Source organism: Pocillopora verrucosa, chromosome 13 (assembly GCF_036669915.1).
Source record: "Pocillopora verrucosa isolate sample1 chromosome 13, ASM3666991v2, whole genome shotgun sequence".
NCBI classification, from domain to species: Eukaryota; Metazoa; Cnidaria; class Anthozoa; order Scleractinia; family Pocilloporidae; genus Pocillopora; species Pocillopora verrucosa.
Window position 1 is genome coordinate 6718813 of NC_089324.1, and position 20500 is coordinate 6739312.

Genomic DNA, 20500 nt, shown 5'->3' on the forward strand with positions numbered 1-20500 from the left:
AAGCCTCCAAACAAAGGCGCTGGTGGTAACGCCGATTAGTGGTGATAATTTTAGAATTATCCCACCCAATTGTATGATTAGCTAGGCATGTATGCTCCGATAAAGCTGAATTTTCCTTTTTGCAAAGGAAACCGCTTTTTGGTGCTCTTTTAACCGTGTACCAAACTGACGTTTGGTCTGTGCGATGTATTCATTGTCACCGTCATTGCAAGGAATAGAATAAATGGCGTCGGTTCGTTGTTCTTTCGTGACAGGATCCTTAGGTTTGGCGAGAATATGCCCCAAAGTCTGAAAAGGTTTTTGAGCAACTTTAACGTTGTGGCTATTCAAAATTCTCTCTCTTCTGTAACACCCTGTATGTAACGAATAACAGCAAAACTAGTCGCTGGTTCCTTTTCATCAAGAGCGTTCATATTTGTAACTGGTTTTTGGCAGTTACGGAGAAAAGTTTTTGTATAGCCATTTGCCTTTAGGACATTGGAAACATATTTCCTCTCCTCAGCCTTCGAATCGAGTGAAGATGGTAGACAGTCAGCCTTCCTAAGTAAAGTTTTGGCTACAGACTTTTTATGGCAAATAGGGTGGTGAGAATCGAAGGCGAGGTATTTGTCGGTGTGGGTAGGTTTACGGTAGACACTAGTCTCTAAATTACCCTGGACCCCTCTGGACACTTTTAAATCAAGAAAGGGCAAATGTCTATCCTTTTCACGCTCAAGGGTGAATTGGATCGACGGCTCTACTGAATTCAAATGCAACAAGAGGCGCTCCGCTTCATTTCCGGATACCGCAGAAATAACATCATCGACATATCATTTCCAGAAAAAGGGTTTAACCGGTCGAGAGGCTAAGGTCCATTGTTCCACGTCTTCCATTACCATGTTAGCAATGAGAGCAGAGACGGGCGAACTCAATTTTTTTCCGATGCGAAATGCCTTGGACCGCTCTTACAGAGATTGCCACTTGACATTCATAACGAAGTTTCATGTAACATAGAATGTGTATCTTTGAGCTTTCAAACTTTTAACTTTGTATAAATTGTAACTGCTTACCGTATCTATTTCTCTGTACCTTAAGTCCTCAAAAGTTGAAGCAGGTGAGTCAATAACCTGACTTCCTTTGTTTGGAATTGTATGATTATATAATTTTGCTGTGTAAGTAACCTTAGTGTAACATGTAATAATATTTTTGAGATTGCATTGAATACTCTTGCTCAAAATTGCACGGAACCTGTGCTAGGATTCATTGGCACAAGCTCCTTGTTTAAATCAAATACCTGTCATTATGATTTGCTATAACAATATCAGTATTTACTCGTGTCCCTTTTCCAACAAACCAAGACTATCACTTAAGGGTCTCAATGGGGTGATGGCTTTTTAAAGCTTTTTTAAACGCTAATGAACTGCGATACCGGTGAAGCGCTTTATTTTCACTACTGCTCAAGTAGTGTACATTACTGCGAGGATCACTTTCATTCACGTCTTTATCCGCAGTTCAGATATACGACTTTCATATATTCTTCGCCGTTTATTCGTCACTTCACGGGTTTACTTAGAACCAACATAATAATCAGCTCCCAGTTGGCTTGTTAGCTCAGTTTGTGGAGCGCTGCAATGGTATCGCAGAGGTCATGGGTTCGAGTCCCGTACAGGCTTGAATTTTCTTTGTCTTTTTCCGGCCTTATTTTCATTACTGCTCGAGTAATGTACATTACTGCGACGATCACTTTCATTCACAAAGTTTTTTAAGTCGTTAAAGCGATTCTAGGTTTGAAAATTGCCGATTTTTTCTCCTAACAGCTACATTTTCTTACCGTTTTATGGCGAATGGTTAACCTCTATTTGAGACCCTCCTAGTATGCAAACCTACAGGCTGAAGTAATGACTGTAAATATATCAAAATTACATATTTGAACTGCGGACAGAAACGTGAAATTTTGTCTCCACTACACAACAAATAACACAGTAGTGTACACCAAATAAGTTTATTTAGGGAAGCCTGCCGAGAACCAACCCGAGGCATATATAGCCCGGGGAATGCATACATACATATATTCGCAACTGATATACCATACACAATCCTGATATACAGTCAATTCCTTACACATTAAAAAAAGGTATACATTACTAACATGCAAACTTCACCAAGTCTGGATTAACAGAGATGGGCAACCGCTTACAAGGACATAACTACGGTTATACAGAGGCCAGAAAACCCTTTGGGGAAAAACACGACAGGAAATCTGGGTAGGAACCATGGCCCAAATTCAGAGCAGTTGGCAGCCCATTCTACGAGGCTTCACAGCTAAAGAAAATATGTTTTCAAACTAAAATAAATTTGTCATCAGCCAGAGGTGAACGGTTGGTTCTGAGGCCTAGATGGACATCACGTGCTATACTTTCCCTTATATACCACTGCATCATTACCCATGATGCTCGGGCCTAAAGCCCAGGCCTTGTCGTATCTCGTGCCGACAAAATATTTATTTCTGCCTTATTCGCAGACTCATTCGTCACAAATACCATATTTTGTCTCCACTACACAACAAATAACACAGTAGTGTACACCAAATAAGTTTATTTAGGGAAGCCTGCCGAGAACCAACCCGAGGCATATATAGACTGACAAACAATTGGGCAAGACGCACGAGGCTAGGTGATATAATACCACCAAAAACACGAAAACGCCTTCAGAGCCCAAGAAAACGCGATACTTCGAGTCATTGTTCAAAATTATCGTCTACGTATGTGTCTTTGGCTTGTACCGATTTCCAAAAACCGTGTCGTTGGAAAACTCTGTCGTTTACTCCATTACTTGCTATCGTAATGGCTCCCCCAGATCTTAGAGAATGCAAACCCAACTTGGACGGTTCAACTCCGAGACTTTGCAGGTCCCAGCGAAAAGCCCCTCTAATTGTAGAGTAACTAATGGGCTTATCGCGGGCAACAAGCTTGCAAGAGCCCTTCCCTTTAGAAATAGGCTTGAAATAAAATCTTTGGAATCAGGGTGTATCTTAAACATAACTAAACACCTCTTAAGCAAGTCAACGGGGCATACAGAACTAGATAATTATAAGATAACGACTTCGTCGCCGTCGACGGAGCTGGACATTCTTGCTTTTCAAAACCTTAATAATCATGAAGCCTTTTTTAAGGGAAATATCACTTCTTATTCTAGACACATCGTTAAACCATAACAGTCCCATCAGTCCCATTTGCTTTGGAAGAGAGCACAGTCGTCTTCGGTCGATCTTTCAGTCCCTCAAGCAAGTTGTAAAGCGGTCCGTCCCGGAATGCCCTAAATCCCGAATGAAAAATATCTAAACGAGAGATAAAATAAGGCAAAGTGAGGAGTACAATCCAACAAGAAATAACTAAAGAAATAGACAAATAAAAATAGAATAACCGGGAATAATCAAACTCCAACAGAGAATACATAGACAACTGGAATCTGCAAAGTGGATCACAAATGGGTCCCTTTAATTTCAAACAATGCTGAATAAATTCGTGACACATACTCGTGTCATAACGCAATACGCAATATTGACGAGCAATTCTATGATTTAATTCACTTCAAGCCTGAGTAAGTGCCAAACAACCCATAAGCTAAGTACAAAGGACTTAGAGCAATTACGCTGGGATTGACTGAAACAAAATCACATTTGCACCCAGAAGAGAATTCCGCGGTGAATACAAAAAGCCCGCCGGGCTAATTACAACGATCACAGTCTATACTGAACTTCGTACAGAAGCCTACGCAAGCACAGGGAGATCTGGGGCGGCGAAATCAATTCGAAGGGATATAGCATCAAAGTCCAGGGGTCTGGAACCGAAAAGCGAGTTTCGGGCTTTCCCTCTGATAAAGAGACCTGGGAACTTGGGTAAAAACACCCAGTCAATTACGAAACTGTTCCGTTGCACACCGTCTCTACAAAATAAAGTCCATAAGCAAGAGGACTTCCACAAGGGGAGGATAACCGCTCCTCTCGCCTTACACAATTCCATCTGCTTTACCACTCTAATTAATAGGCACACTGGAGGACAAATGCAATCATTATCGTGCCCCCAATCTTGGGAGAAGGCATCTACTACTACACAGCCAGTCTGAAAAAATCTCAGAGTTAAATCTTGGTACCTTAGCGTTATAGGAACAAGCAAATCTGTCAACGGTGTGGGGCCCCAAAATAGGTTAATTCTTTGAAAGATAGCTTCGTTAATGGTATAGTCATCATAATCGGTTAAATTGCTTATTGCGTCAGCCTTAGCGTTAAGCTCCCAAGGGATCCACTTAGCCTCAAGTGATATGTGAAACTCAAGACATATTTGGATAACTAGGAGGGCCAATTAGTGCATGTCAGCTACCCTACTACTGTTTTGAAGAATAGATTCGACGTTCTGGTTATCGGAATACCAAATAACCTTAACACCAGAAAGATGACTCGCGAAAGCTTCCAAGGCGAGGCAAACAGCTTTGACTTCTCTCCATGTAGAACTTTAGGCACGCACTACAGGAGACCAGTTCTGATAAAATACTATATTTGATTCTTTTACGAAAGCACCACAAGCCGAATTGGGGGCATCTGAAAAGGTGACCCTGACCGGAAGGGACTGGACCGACGAACAAACCTTGCTATTGAAGAATACCAAGTTGTTCTTCCAGAAACTGATTTCTGAAAGAGAGTCGTCTGAGAGAAAATCTTCGCTTTCCCAAGAGCGCGCCGAATTCACGACCAAGAAAAGAAATCTAGTCATAATACGGGCGAAGGAACCCACACAGGGAGAGGGGGAAATTATTTGACCCGTTACAATGGCGTCTCCCTTCACGTGCACTTTCCAGGGAGGTTGACAAGACAGTAGCTCAACAAGGCCAGCGTTTAACTTTTCAATACGTTCGTCGGTTGCTTGTATAGTCCCATCAATAGTGTCGAGAATCGCACCCAACCAGGTGATAACTAGGAGAGGCTCCCAAAGGGACTTTCCTCATTAGGATCAAATCCAGACTTGAGCAAATCTGAATGGACGACTAAACTGTTAACTTTAGCAGAAACAAAATCTGTTCCCCCTCCTAAACCATCGTCGAGGAAAATAGCTATCGGGATGCCCTGGCTCCTCCACGATTTCTGTAATGGCTTAAAAATCGATGTGAAAACATACGGGGCTGAAGAAAACCCGAAAGGAAGCACAGAGGCTCTATGAGCTCTGAAAATTTTCAGAACTGAAAATATCTTGAAACCCCGTTCCCAAAATCCCAAGCAAAAGCGAGAAATTTTCTGTGGTCTGGGAAAAGTTTCAATGTGGTGATAACCAGACTGAAGGTCAAATTTAAACAAGTAATAATTAATTAATTAATTAATAATAAGTTCTTATATAGCGCATTAAAATTGAACTCTATGCGCTTTACAATTACAAATTAACAAAATTTCGATAAAAATCCTATACATGCAATTCGCTACTCTATCTAAACTAATGAATTATTACGTGTTATGCATATGTTTGACAACGTACGATATCAAAAAATCTGGTGGCTTAATTTTTGAAAAGATAAGTTTTCAATAAGCGTTTAAAGGAGTCAACAGATTCGGCGTTTTTTATGCATTCAGGTAGTTGGTTCCACAAATACGGTGCTGCGTAGGAGAATGCTCTTTGCCCATACGTTTTAGTTCGAATTGTTGGGACCTCAAGTAGATTCATATTTGATGAACGGAGGTTTCGTGCTGGAATATATCGACTAAGAAGTTCAACAAGATAGGTTGGAGCCATGTCATTTAGTGCTTTGTATGTTATCAACAGTATCTTGAATTGAATTCGTTTTGTGACCGGGAGCCAATGAAGTTTCATAAGTATAGGTGTTATACTGTCTCTTGATTTGGCACCGACTAACAAGCGGGCAGCTGTGTTTTGGATCCGTTGGAATTTTTCGATGTCACAAATCGGTAGACCGTACAATAGGCTATTACAATAATCAAGTCTCGATGAGATAAAGGCGTGTATCAATCTTTCATTTTGCTGCGTCGAGAGGTATTTACGAACGCGACCAATATTTCTGATTGCTAGAGACGACGATTTACAGATGGAATTTATATGCGAGCGTAAGTTCATCACAGAATCAAGCATGACGCCTAGGTCTCGGACAGTATTAGATAAATTAATGATATCATCTCCAATATTGATATTACAGAAAGGAGGATTTTTTGAGAAGCGTGAGAGGAAATGAATGATTTCTGTTTTTGAAGGGTTGCACTGCAATCTGTTTTTCTTGGCCCACTCCATGATTGCATTAACACATGATTTCAATCTTTCCATGCCTAGCATTCTGTCAGAGGAGTTTATCTTTATGTAAAGTTGCGAATCATCAGCATATATCATACAGTTTAGGCCATGTTCAGCAACAATGTCTTCTGTAGGCGAGGTATACATTAGAAAGAGTAGTGGACCAAGTACTGATCCCTGGGGTACGCCGTAGGAGATATGTCGAGGCTTAGAGATGGAGTGTTTGATCTTCACTGACTGAACACGATGTTCTAGGTATGATTTGAACCATTTTAGTGCGATACCTCTAAATCCGAAACGTTTCTCCATTCTTTCAAGTAATATGTTATGGTCGATCGTGTCGAACGCAGCGGAAAGGTCTAGCAAAACAAGTACTACTTCTTCTTTTTGATCTACAGCTCTTAGGATGTCATTTGAGACTTTTATTAAAGCAGTTTCAGTGGAGTAGTATTTGCGGTATGCTGACTGCATCGCTGGAAATAACTGGTTCTCGGCCATAAATCTGTATATTTGATTTGCGACCACCCTTTCGATTGTTTTTGAGAGAAAAGATAGATTTGCAATCGGTCTGTAATTTGAGAGACAGTTCGGGTCCAATGAAGGCTTCTTTAAAGATGGACATACCAGGGATTGTTTTAACTGATCAGGAAATTCTCCGTTAGCCATGGAGGCGTTGATAATCTTGGTTATAATTGGCGTCAAGTGTGGAATTGACTTTAGAATTCGTGTTGGAATGGGATCCAGTTGACAAGACTTAGTTGGAGATTGAACAATAAGTTTGTGAACAATATCAGCAGATACAGGTTGAAAAGTTTGGAACGACGAGGTGACTGGATAATTGACGTTGATGTCGGGTGCTTGGGCAGTATGGGAGTCCAAATCCGATCTTATTTTCTCAATTTTATTGATAAAAAAATCGTTGAACGTTTCGGTCAATGTATCCAATGAATCATTATTAGGGAGTGCAGCAATGTTCTTCGATAAGAATAGGCGAGATACCATCTTGAATAGTTGTGATTGGTCAGAGGAGCTGATCAGAGTCCGATAATAGTTTGTCTTTGTCGCTGTTAGAAGATCATTGTAGTGTTTGCAGGAATCAATAAATATTTCTTGGTGAATTTGAAGACCAGATGAAATATATCTTCTTTCATGACGACGTTTGTCTTGTTTAGCCTTACGAAGTTCATCAGTATACCAAGGAGAATGCGGTCGCAGAGTGACCCATCTCTCGTTCACAGGAGCATGTTGATCAAAGATAGACGAGAGATTAGTATTATATTGTGTAGTCAGCTCAGTTACACAAGACTGTGGATTAGTAATGAGATTAGATTCTTCGATGTCTTTGATCATACTAGCTAAATCGAGCCTTTTGGTGTTTCTGTGTTTAACATGTAGTGTAGAAGGTTTCGGTTTTGTACATTTCACCTTACAAGTAACCAAATTATGATCTGAAATATTGTCGGCTGATAGAATGCGAACATCCGTTATAACATTATTCTCTTCACGAGATAATATCAAGTCCAATGTGTGGCCCAGGCGATGAGTGGATCCAGATACATTTTGAATTAGATCAGTGGACTCAAGGAGATTTAGAAAGGAGGCAGCTTCAGGATTTGATAGATCATCAACATGGTAGTTAAAATCACCGGCAATTATAATGGGCTGCCTTGATAATGTAAGTTCTTCAAGAAAAGATGAGAATTCTTGCAAAAAGCTATTTCCAGTGTTGTTCTTTTTGCACAGAGGAGGGCGATAGAGAACAATTAAACGGAATGTCTCACTTTTGTTGGATATGCTCACATCTAAGTACTCAAATGAGCTTGTGTTCATGATGGAATTTTGCAGTACGGTATAACCATCTCGTATCAACAAAGCGACTCCGCCGCCCTTACGATTCCTTCTTGGTATGTGGTGGAGTTTAAAATGCGGAAGAATGTTGTTGATGTCAGTAATAACATGGTTGTCATCCTCGGTTCCTTTAAGCCAAGTCTCTGTTATGGCCAGGATGTCTAAATGGTGGGAGATGACCAAATCGCATAAATGAGTTGATTTTTTAACAATCGAACGCACATTGAGGAGAGCAAAATTACTGGTGGATTTGGTTCTCGGTAGATGGCCAACGCGTGTGATAGAGATGACATTGTTGATGTTTCTTGAGTAAATTTTCTTTGATGGTCGTCGATGCGTAGAAACAATGGTTGGAATGTAATAACATTGAGAATCTTCGTTTTGAATAATTAAATCTTCCTTCGGTTGAGAAATTGCTCCGAAGTCAAATTGTGACAATAAGAAACCCATTTCAGGACCAGGGTTAGAAGCAATGGTTCTCGATAGATGGCCAACGCGTGTGATAGAGATGATATTGTTGATGTTTCTTGAGCAAATTTTCTTTGATGGTCGTCGATGCGTAGAAACAATGGTTGGAATGTAATAACATTGAGAATCTTCGTTTTGAATAATTAAATCTTCCTTCGGTTGAGAAATTGCTCCAAAGTCAAATTGTGACGACAAGAAACCCATTTCAGGACCAGGGTTAGAAGCAACGTCACCAGCCAAAGTAAGACGAGCTTGGTTGAAGGTGGTAGTTGAGTTAGCGTAGTATTTGACTTTGGATGTGTTGTAACCTTTAGGTCGTAGACAAACAAAGCGAGGCCGATTAGTTGTTGAATAATAAAGTATAGCACGTGTATTAGCACGTATATAGCACGTAGTAGTTGTTGAATAATAATAATTACGATCAAAACAACTGCGTAACGACACCCAGATCTTCACATTTGAACTTCTGTTCGTATATTAACTGGTTGACATGTTGAAGATTCAAAACGAGCCTTTGCTTTCCCGAACTACGGGTAGAAACTAAAAGTGGGTTAATGATATCGGGCTTACAAGCAAGTTATGCAATTAGGTCCAAACGAAGTAAATCGCTGACAGCTTGCGAAACAAAATCACTATTCTCACGAGCAGAAGTATTGTTTCTCTTAGCAAAAGGTGTTGGAAGTTGGAGGAAGGGAATTTTGTAACCCTGCATAATAACATTTAGGACTAATTGCGAAACTTCCAAAGTACGTCAAAAATCCAGAAATTTTCTAAGCCCTCCACGCACAGAAGAATAGGTCAAATCAACTGCAAGAGAGCCTGAATCCGAAGGAATCTAACAGGAAAGAATCAGCGCAAGCGGCAACGCTAGGATCCGAGTCAATGGCACTGCCTTATTCCGATTGCGAAGGCAAACTACTAGCTTCGATATTAACAAAGGAAAGAACTACACCTGAGTTGTAGCGGTCCTCTAGTCACTTTGTTTTTCTTAAGAGACTCGTTGAATTTGAGGTGCTTGGTCTCCCTTCATCTGACTTTCCGCCGATTCTTCGTTCGACCGTTTGATCTGAGAAACGGTTTGCTCCAAGAGGCCACTGAATTTGTCATCAGCCAGAGGTGAACGGTTGGTTCTGAGGCCTAGATGGACACCACGTGCTATACTTTCCCTTATATACCACTGCATCATTACCCATGATGCTCGGGCCTAAGGCCCAGGCCTTGTCGTATCTTGTGCCGACAAAATATTTGTTTCTGCCTTATTCGCAGACTCATTCGTCAGAAATACCATTTCTCTATACCTTTACCGAGCTCAAAATTTACGAACTCTCTTATTCTAAAAGAATAAATTAGTTGAATGAAAAGCGCTTTTTGATACCGTGGAGATCCGTGGGCATCCCGACTCGGCATACTTTCCCCCTCGTCAGAACGATTAGAGGAGTTGTGGGTTGTAAGCGGGTTTATATGCACATATTCACAGTCAGTTATCAGCTTAGTTTGATAATTCTAAATTACCCTTTCAAGCGACCGTTGATTTTTCCATGATGTTCATCTTTTGTTTCATATTTGGTCGAGTTAAGTTAACCGCTGACGGATTTGTGTCCTCGCATTCCGTGTGTAAACAAAACCATAACAAATTTGAGGAGGTTGTTTGATCATCAGCATCCTGACTCGAGCACAAACAGCGATGGGAAAGTTTGCATGTCATCACAAATGTGTAAAAAGGGCAGTTTACACATCATGTTTAGCATATTTTGCCTCATTTGTAAACGTTAAGTTCATTCAAATATGGTACATTGTTAAATTGTCAGTTTTGAATGAATGTAACTGATGAGGATGTGATAGTCTTCATGAATTGGTAACAAGAAACTGGGTCCAACAATTTTGTTTGTGATTAACATCTCTTACTCCAGCTTCGCGATTGTCAGATTTTGTTGTTCAATCGTATAGTTACAAACTGCCTTAAACTCTACTCAGCCCTATACTTTTATAAAAATGTATACGCAGATAAATTTTCCTCATTGATAACCTTTGAAAATGTACATCATTTCACTAATTAAAAAAAACATCTGGATAGAACTGATTTAGTCAAGTGCCCTCAGTTAAGGTTTTTTCCTGGCGTCGATTATCCAAGAATTATTTAAGGGAGTTTTAGGAAGGATCACAGGTCCTGGATGTTATGATGAAAAATAGACTTGATTCACGGAACTGGGGAGAGTACTTTTCGGAAGGGTGTACTTTTTGTTTTGTGTTCGTTCCTTTCTTTTGCCTTCCGCAATTGTTAAGTTTTATTTCGCTTCCAGTTTTTCCTCTTTTGAAATCGAGCTTGAGTTCGAAATCCATTATAAATAACCACTTATGTGTAAGAATTTATTGAAATTAAACCTTCTCACCCATGCAGTTAAAATTGCACTCGACTATGAATACTGAGGGAGTGTACCTTACTACCTAGTGCGGTGTACCATGCTGAGCAAACCTGAGTAAAACTAATTAACTGAAAAATATTAGGTCTTCCTCCGTGATCTTCAGCGACATTTTAATAAAAATTATTCTGATCCCTACGGTCTTTCTATTTTCTGTCGGGTATAGAAAGAAGACATAGCAGTCCTTAAACATTGAAACAGGTTTGTCTTCCTAAAAGTGTTACACGGGATCTCGTACATGAATGGCGTTCTTTTATAATCTAATGTTTTTCTTCTACGTTTTAGAGCTATCGAAGGCAAGATCTCCAATGGGCAGACTCACTCATACCATGCGTACACATCAACACAAGTTTTACCGCTGTTGTCTTCCTCTCCGCGGTCCATCCAATCCTGTCCGTACCATATCTGCATCTCTTGGTTGCTCGAGACAGACAATGGATTGACGAGGTTGCGAAAAACGAGCTCAGTTGAGTTATGGTGATATCCAGGAAGACTGTAAAAGTGTTCTTTGTTATCAAAACGAGCTTTAAAAGCTTTCAAGTCTTCGGCAGGGGGCAGAATGGCCTCCTTATTGGCATCTGTGATGATTGTCATCAAATTTTCTCCATATGTTGGCCAGGTGCAGCCCCAGTAGGATGAAATAGTAACATTGTTGCAGCGCACCGACCCTGACCTGCGAATAAGCTTCACTGTCTTCACTCGTCCATGCTTTGTCATATTGAAGGAACCATATTGGTTATCTCTGGCTTCAAAGCAGACGGGTTCTTCACCATTTATCTTTTGCCAGCTCTCTAAGATATATTAATAGGATAGGTAGATAGTCTTGAAAGTTAATTAAACCGTATTTAAAAAAATAGCTACTGTTGGCCAATGCATTTTCGAATAGTAACTAACGGCCATTTGCAGGATAAATTTCAATGATAAGAAAGTGAAAACATTGTCCTTTTTGACGTCGTGATCTGAGTAGTTGTTTCAATCTATTCCCATACGCCATTAAAAAAATTTTGTATAAGGGAAAGAACAATTCATGTCATTGATTAATCTTCTTCTCCGAGTTTACGGTTCTATTGGAATTACTGAAAACAAACCCCTCTTTTACTATAATTACCCTTTTTACACTGCGACGAGAAGTTACTTTGCTAAGTTAAAAAAAACAAATCGGGTCAGGAGAACACGTAAACCTCCAACCTTTCCTGCCTGCGTAAAGGCAGAAAGAAATAAATCTGTGCTAATTCCATCAGATCTAGACTAAGAAGTGAGATGGAACACAGCAACAATAACGCAGCGAAACAGGCCAACATTTCCATATCATCGTTATACCATTTTCAAGTTGACTAAGGAAAAGAGTTGCTTGACTTCATAATTAAGTCCCACGATAACGTTTATGAGACGATGATTCCAAAACGTCGTTTCTGTTATTTGGACTGGTCTCTGTATTTTGAAATGCTTTACCAATATTGAAACAATCCCCGAAATTGAATCATCAAAAGGCTCGCCTTAGGAATATATCTGAATCTATAAATTTTCTTTCTCTGATATTTGTTTCTTAAATCGTAAATGAAAAATTCAAAAAACAAGTTTTCCCAGAAATGCAAATGCAAAAAATTAGTCGAGGGAACATAAAGGGTACCTCTGTTTCCAAAACGCTTCATGTAAAATCTCATCTGATCCGGCATAAAATCTTCCGGTCTTGCTTCCTTTGTACGGTTGTTCAATTCACAGATGTTTTGACCAATGACGACATTGTAACTCTGACACGTGACTTCTTCTTCACATCGGAAATAACACTCTTTAGGCAACTGATCGCGATACGTTTTAAACACGTGACCTTTCAGGTACATTCCGTTGATGGAGCTTTCAGTTACATGACATCGCCTGTTAGCATTGAGTACACCAATCCGGGACATCAGAAACATGGTTGCCAGCCAGAACTTTGGATTCATTCTGAGGTGAATGTAGGTGCCAATTCCTGCACACAGATAAAGTACCTATCAACCCAGTTAACAATGCTAAGATAAACTTAGTTACGGATTTTCAATCAAATTAATACCTCAATTTACACCTTAGAAGGATAAATCAATCCAAAAAGGTTTTGTTCTAGTTTCCTTTGGTCTCCACTAGTTGAACGTATAAACATTAAACACATGAACGTGTTCGATTCTGTTCAATTAAGTTACGAAAAACTAATCATCAACAGCAGTAAGAAATGACTCTGCACTTTATATGCGTTATTGAAACAAGCGTGGAGTAAAGAAAGCTAGATATTGGCCGAGTTCTTTTTCTGCTTTTTTATGAACCGAGACACAATCCAGGTCCCATAAAATCAGCCCTCAAAAATTATTTTTTTATTAAAAAAAGATTACCGTTTCCGCTTATTGCATTGGGTCGCGTTGAAAGGCTAAAAAAAAGTGATCTATTTGTTTATTTTTTTCGACGATTTTCCTTAAGCAGTGGTTGGCGTTTGGTCGTTGTTGTAATTTAAAACAACCGGAAGAGTTTTGATGTCAGATATTGGTTTTCTTTACTTCTGTACTGACAGCACCGAGGTTTTCAATTTTCTTAAAGTTCGATGAAATTTTATGTTTGGAATAGAAATATCGAATTTCGGCCTCAATTTACCTTGGCAGAAGTATGTCTCCAAATGTCAAGTGGGTTGTACTCAATGTCGACAGGTGCTGGTCCTAAATACCAATGACAGTCAAGTTATGAATTCATCATCACACGAAGCGTACAGGATGTAGGATGTTTTTTCTTTAATTTTCAGAAGTAACTTTAAATCTCTTTTTAGCAAAAGTGTTATGTATCAAAGACACTGAAATGAAAATATAACTATTTTTTTCATCTTGAAACTAAAAGGTCTGCCATTCCCTATTAACTATTCTATATTCTCTATTCTCCATTACCGCTTCTAGTAAAATCCGTTGACTTGTGCTTATTAACACCAAATTGCGTTTAAAACCTTGTTGTTACCTATACAAATCGAACACTAAGTGCCGGCTGAACAGTTCACTCGAGCGGTTTTACGCCGAAACAAATATGAGATAGAATATGGCCTAGAAAGCTCATGATTATCGCTAAATCGCCTTGAAGAACAAGGACTACAGCCGTTCCAATGTACCGGAAAGAGATTTTACTTCGTACCGTCCAAGCAGGTGTTGGATAGAAGAGCGAAAGAGCTTCGCCAGGCTAGCCGTGAAAATAACCTTAACATAGCTCGAAAAATATCAGAATATAGAGTCAGTGAATAAATAACTCTCGCTTCTCTCTTCTATCAATTAGCTCTTGTCTGAAAAACGAATTGGTCAAGAAATATTTCTTAATCATTTTGTCTTGCATTTTATTTGTGGCACCAACTTTTCGGATAACAAGATAATATATGGTAAAACCGACATTTCGGATAAAACGCTATTTTCGTGCACAAGTTGTATCAGCTACGTCATAGAGCACTAAAGTAGATAACATTGTTCTCAGCTGCGCCTCGAGCGACTATTTCGCTTTTCTCCTCCTCTCCAAACTTCCCCGCGTGATCATGAATCCATACCCCGATGTACGCACACTAGACATGAACTGCAATTCTATATTGGCCAATCTTTCTTCTCTTTTCTCGTCATTAGAAAGAGTTAACCCCTTTGGTAACCGTCAGCACTTATTTTGTCGTCAATTTTTATGAACGAACCAGACCAACTTTCTAATACTTCCGCACCGAAACCCAAACAAAGAAAGGAAAGAAACTTGTTACATGATCTTATAAATGCAAAAGAGATTACTTACCCTACCTCAACTAAGCTTAATTTACCTCTGCTGAAATGTGTCTTTAAATTTAGAGTGGGTTGTGCTAAACACCAAAGATAGCCGAGTTATGAGTACTTTATCTCACAAAGCAACTTTCTGCGTGTCTCTCGATTTGTTTCTTGTTTGATATGATAGATGGCTCAATAACTCTTCTCTCAGAGCAATATGTTTTCATAACTTTTATGTTTAATTAATGAATTCTGGCACTAACCTTAATTAATACAATAGCAGGATATCATAATTATTCTCGCACGTTTTTTACAAACTTTACAAACAGGTATTCTTTTTGTTTTTTCTTCTTGCAAATGGCTGCACCAAAGCTGGCATAGAGGTCTGTTGTTTTGTACTTTGAAATAATATTGAATATTTGAAATATTTAATTAATGAATTCTGGCACTAATCTTAATTAATACAATAGCAGGATATCATAATTATTCTCGCACGTTTTTTACAAACTTTACAAACAGGTATTCTTTTTGTTTTTTCTTCTTGCAAATGGCTGCACCAAAGCTGGCATAGAGGTCTGTTGTTTTGCACTTTGAAATAATCGCCGCACTATTAAATAACTGTCGCGCTTTGTAATACAGTAACACTTGAACATTGTATTAATAGGGCTGTCGCACTTTGTAACAGCGCTTTTCGCACTTTGAAATAAATTTGGTAAAGCTGGTCGGAAGGCGAATGTGCCTGATAAACCAGTCTCTCTAAAAGCGGTCCGATTCATTTCGGTTCGAAAATTCGGTTTCTTTTTTAACAGTTTTTAGTTAATGATAAACTATTTAGCGGCGCTGGGCGAACCGAAAAAGTGGAAACTTTTTTAAAATCTCCTACGGGTTCCGTCTGACAATAGCAGACCTCAGGGAGTTTTTACAAGTTGAGTAATTAAAAAGCTTGCTTATTTACAAATATGAAATATAATTTTTTTTCCGACCTTTACACATATAATTTGAAGCAAGCTGAAAGTATTCGCAAGCTTTGAAGATGATCTGTCCTGACAAAGTGCGACAATTTTATTGCAGAGTGCGACAGTTAGTACAGAGTGGGACAGGTGTTCCTCTAAATATGCCAATAATAGTCGACTTATGAATACTCCATGCTTCATTAAACTTGTCGTTATATTGGTGAAAATCAACAATATGCATTTCTTTTACACTGCTTGTTTTTTTATCACTGTCTTATGGCTTCTTTACTATTTCTGAGTTGTCTGGTCATTAACGTCCTGTTGACATACCGCTTTACGGTAGTACTGTATATAGTATTGAAAAGCTTGTATTTCCCAACATAATCTGCCAAAGACATATACATGCTTTTGACACGCAAAATTGATTATAAGTTTGAGCTCATGAGAGTTAGGAAACACAAGCTAACACTCGACCATCACGTGTGTGTATCACATGTACAGCAGAATTTCCTCAGGTGATATTCCGGGTGATGAACAAAACACTAACCCCTAGTACATGGACTACCCAGATGGACTGCCTTTGAGTTTTTTGTTTTTGCTAGTTGCAGCAAACACCTCGAAATTCAGGCGATTATTTTAACTATTTTAAGTAAATAAATAAATAGCTTGAAGTCATTCCACTTCCCTGAATATCGATCATGAAGTAAGGCGAGAAATCGTAACGTATACTTTGTCTGACCGCCCGCTAACGGTTATCCCCTGATTGTCCTGATTAAGACCCTCCTAGTATGCAAACCTATAGGTTGAAGTAAGTCTGAGATCAACGAATGTTGTAGAATTTAGCACAGTCACGTATCAGGTTTTCGTGCTGCTGTTTGGCTTTTCCCTCTAAGTATCAATCTACGATAGGAAGATTGTCTTTCTAAGCCATTTGCTCTCAATAGCAAACTCTTTCATTTCAAACTACTGAATTAAAACACGTGTACTACGCTGGTGAGCCTTAACACTTCCGGTTTAAATGCCCCACACACCAAAGCGAGGGTCATATTCCCTACCCCTCCGGGCACGGACGACGGTAAAATGCCCGTGGGTTGTTCAGGGGAAGGGAGAGTTTAAAGCCTCCAACCCATCGGTGCATTAACATTGTGAAAATAGGCTGCCTTTAGACAAACCAGTTACACATTTCACAGGTTTAAGTAGGAAATTGACCAAGTATACAGCTTTTATTTCACCTTCCACACAGTCATTGAACTTAAATGACCCTGCAGCAATCATTCAAAACTTTCTAAGAAAAATTCTCAGGGAATCAGTCATCTCAATTCTGGTCTCCTTCAACAGAAAATAGTTAAAAAAAAAAAACAAAAGCATAATAGGTGAAAAACGAAGAGTCCTCGACGGGTCATGTACAAATTAAAGACTCTGAAATTTATCTTTAATCGAATATGGGCCTTTAATCGGTCCATTTTTATCCCGAGCTTTAACATACTGCTCTCTGATTAGTTACGCGGTATATGAGCGTGCTATACCACTGAGGTACTCTACGTAAGTGAAGTTGAAGAGCACGTTTCAGCCTCGTACTTGTCGTTATATAGACTATGAATGATATTGCTTGAGGAATTACCCCACCCTTAATGGTTGTTATATTATTAATAATGGCTGCGGCCGCACTAAGATAGTTAAATGAGTGTATTTTACAGAAACCTGGTTAAAATTTCTAGAAATATTAACTCGGTGAAAGGTTGGTTAAGATGAAACGGGGATATATTTTTTGAACGGCCACACTGAAATGGGCTATGAAATGGGTGAACTTGACATCGGGGGGAGGGGAGGGGAAACCAAAAATATGCAGGCTTTGAGGACCACGTTGTTATTTTCTCGCTTCTTTCTTAATAATAATAATAATAAAAGATTTATACCGCGCCAGTATCCTACTGTTCAAAGGCGCCTACAAGAAAAAACTTAAACATTAACACTTAAGACAGCTAATATTAATTATAAAAGGCTTTTCTAAAGAGTAAAGTTTTTAATCTACGTTTAAAAACAGACACAGACTGAGCATTTCTAATTTCACTTGGCAAAGCATTCCATAATGATGGTGCTGCTACAGAAAAGGATCTTGCGCCATATGTTTTCAAGTTATAGGATGGAGAAACCAGAAGGTGCTTGAATGATGAGCGTAGTTGACGCGATGGGGTGTAAGATGTAAGCAGATCACAAATGTACGACGGTGCCAGGTTGTTAAGTGCCTTGTAGGTTATAAGTAAAATCTTAAAAATAATACGTTGGTTAACGGGAAGCCAATGAAGATTGAAAAGAACAGGCGTAATGTGATCATGCTTTTTTGTAAGTGTGACAAGGCGCGCCGCGGCATTCTGGACGTGTTGTAGCCTTTTTATAGCGTAGGCTGGTAGGCCATACAAAGGGAATTACAGTAATCCAGCTTCGAAGATACAAACATATGAACCAGCAATTCAGTAGTGGTCGCTGAAAGATATTTCCTGATATAGCTAATATTTCGCAAATGATAAAATGAAGATTTACAAATGTCAGTAATATGATCCTTAAAGCAAAAATGGTTGTCGAACATAGTGCCGATATTCCTCGCCTTTTGCACGGAAGGAATAGTCTCACCAGCAACTGAAATTTCGTGAAGGAGTGGTCTTGGAAGATGTTTAGCGGAAATTACCAATAATTCAGTTTTGTCTTTATTTAATTTAAGACGATTAACCATCATCCAATGACTGATTTCATCCACACAGCTCTCGATGCTAGAAACCGCTAGATCCCTATCACCCAGAACGGTTGGTTGGAAAGACAAGTAAAGCTGTGAGTCGTCAGCATAAAAATGATAGCTCAGGTTAAATTTCTTTACGATATCTGAAAGCGGTGAAGTATAAAGCAAATACAAAATGGGTCCCAAAACCGATCCTTGTGGCACTCCACATTTAAGGTCATGTTTCGTCGAAGTACCACCATCAACGGAGACATATTGCGTGCGATTCGATAAATAAGATTGCAACCATAATAGAGGCTTCCCAGCTATCCCAAACCGTACACGTAAACGAGAGAGGAGGATGGTATGATCGACTGTATCGAAGGCAGCGGAAAGGTCTAACAACAGCAAAATTACGATTCGACGATTATCAATGGCAGAAAGAATATCATTGTGAACACGAATAAGTGCAGTTTCAGCACTGTGATATTTCTTGTACGCCGACTGGAATGTCTCATTTAACTCATAATCGTTAATGTAGGAGATAAGTTGATTAGCTACCAATTTTTCAATTGCTTTGCTAATAAATGAAAGATTCGATACCGGACGATAATTGCAGAATTGAGTATGATCCAAAGAAGATTTCTTAAGGAGCGGGCGTAACATTGCAACCTTGAGTTGCGAAGGCATCTGACCAGATTCCAATGAGATATTTATGATTTTGGAAATGAAAGGCAACAGAACACTAAGTGCATTTCTTGTAACATAACCAGGAAGAGGATCAAGAGCACATGACTTAGCAGCCAGATTCATGATACATGTATGAACTTCATCCGCTGTTACCATTTTGAAAATATCAAAAGAATGTGGACAGGCGTTGTCAACAACAGCAACTGTATCTCGATGAGGGAAAGCAGCAGTCGTTATATGACCCCGTATTCTATCTATCTTTGTAGTGAAGTACTTAATAAACTTGTTAGCAAGATCAGTGGGCGATTTGCAGGGGGGATATTGAATATCTGTTTTCCTTTGTAGTAGTTTATCAATTATCTTAAAAAGCTGTTTATAATTTGACTGATTCTCATTGATTAATGATGCGAAATAATTCTTCTTGGAATCACGAATTAAGTTGTTGACAGCATCACATCCCTCAATAAACAACTTACGATCAGAAGGAAGTTTTGTCATTCGCCAGCGTCGTTCAAGTTTTCTACGGGATCTCTTTAAATTATTTATCTCCTCAGAATACCAAGGTGCAGCGGGACGCAAAGTAACTAACTTTTTTTGCAGTGGAGCATGAGTCTCAAGTATGGTAGTAAGGACTCTGTTATATTGATCAATCAAATAATCCAAGGATGACGATGACGAGGCAAAAAGATCAGGAAGGCTCGAATTCATAACATCAGCACAGAAATTATCAAAATCAATAGATCGAAGCTTTCTGAATGAAATAATCTTCTTGTCGAGTGGCGGCTTATTAAGCGAGAGCTGGAAGTGAACAGCAGCATGATCAGAGATGACAAAAGGAGAACCAATTGTTAAATTTGAAACAATACTATCATCAGATCTTGTAATCACAAGATCTAAGGTGTGTCGATCTTTATGCGTTGAGCCATGTGTATGTTGAGTAAGATTGAAAGAATCCAACAATTGAAGAAATTCAGTTGAGTGTTGGGAAGAACAGGTGTCAACATGTATATTAAAATCACCAACTAATAATATTCCACCAGGATCAGCGATATAGTGCTCCAGGAACGTAGAAAACTCATCAAGGAACAATGAGGGTGTTAAACCATTCAAGGTCGAGGGAGGTGGGCGATAAACAATAATAACTCTGAGTTTTAAACCGACTGTACTTGACAATAACAAATCCATATATTCAAAGGACAAAAACTTCTTGAGCGGCTGCAACTTTAAGTTGAAAGATGATCGAAATAACAAGCCAACTCCTCCTCCACGAGTAGAACCAGGTCTAGGAACATGATGAAATGAATAACCTGAAGGACATAAATCACGAATAATTAATTCATTGTCAGCATCTGATTGAAGCCATGTTTCTGTCAAGCCAAGAAGATCAATATTATTTTCGACG

At 39.1% G+C, this 20500-nt stretch overlaps 2 protein-coding genes across 2 annotated transcripts in view; one reads left to right on the forward strand and one right to left on the reverse strand.

Annotated features, from left to right (window-relative positions):
* The window catches only part of LOC131776839 (uncharacterized), a 222902-nt gene that overhangs the window by 27049 nt on the left and 175353 nt on the right, over positions 1–20500 (forward strand). The gene's annotated exons all lie outside the window — the stretch shown is intronic.
* LOC131779171 (uncharacterized) lies at positions 10953–14949 on the reverse strand. Its single transcript, XM_059095694.2, has 4 exons — positions 14774–14949; positions 13622–13683; positions 12633–12971; positions 10953–11793 (listed from the first exon to the last, which is right to left on the reverse strand). Exons 3-4 carry the CDS (start codon positions 12943–12945, stop codon positions 11321–11323), a joined length of 786 nt encoding a protein of 261 aa, XP_058951677.2. The 5' UTR covers positions 12946–12971; positions 13622–13683; positions 14774–14949; the 3' UTR covers positions 10953–11320.

Excerpts from the sequence above, each read along its gene's own strand:
- LOC131779171 (XM_059095694.2), bottom strand. The coding sequence starts at position 12,945 with ATGAATCCAAAGTTCTGGCTGGCAACCATGTTTCTGATGTCCCGGATT. Across the intron at positions 11,794-12,632 it reads GAAGCGTTTTGGAAACAGAG|AGAGCTGGCAAAAGATAAAT; the intron begins GTACCCTTTATG and ends AATATATCTTAG.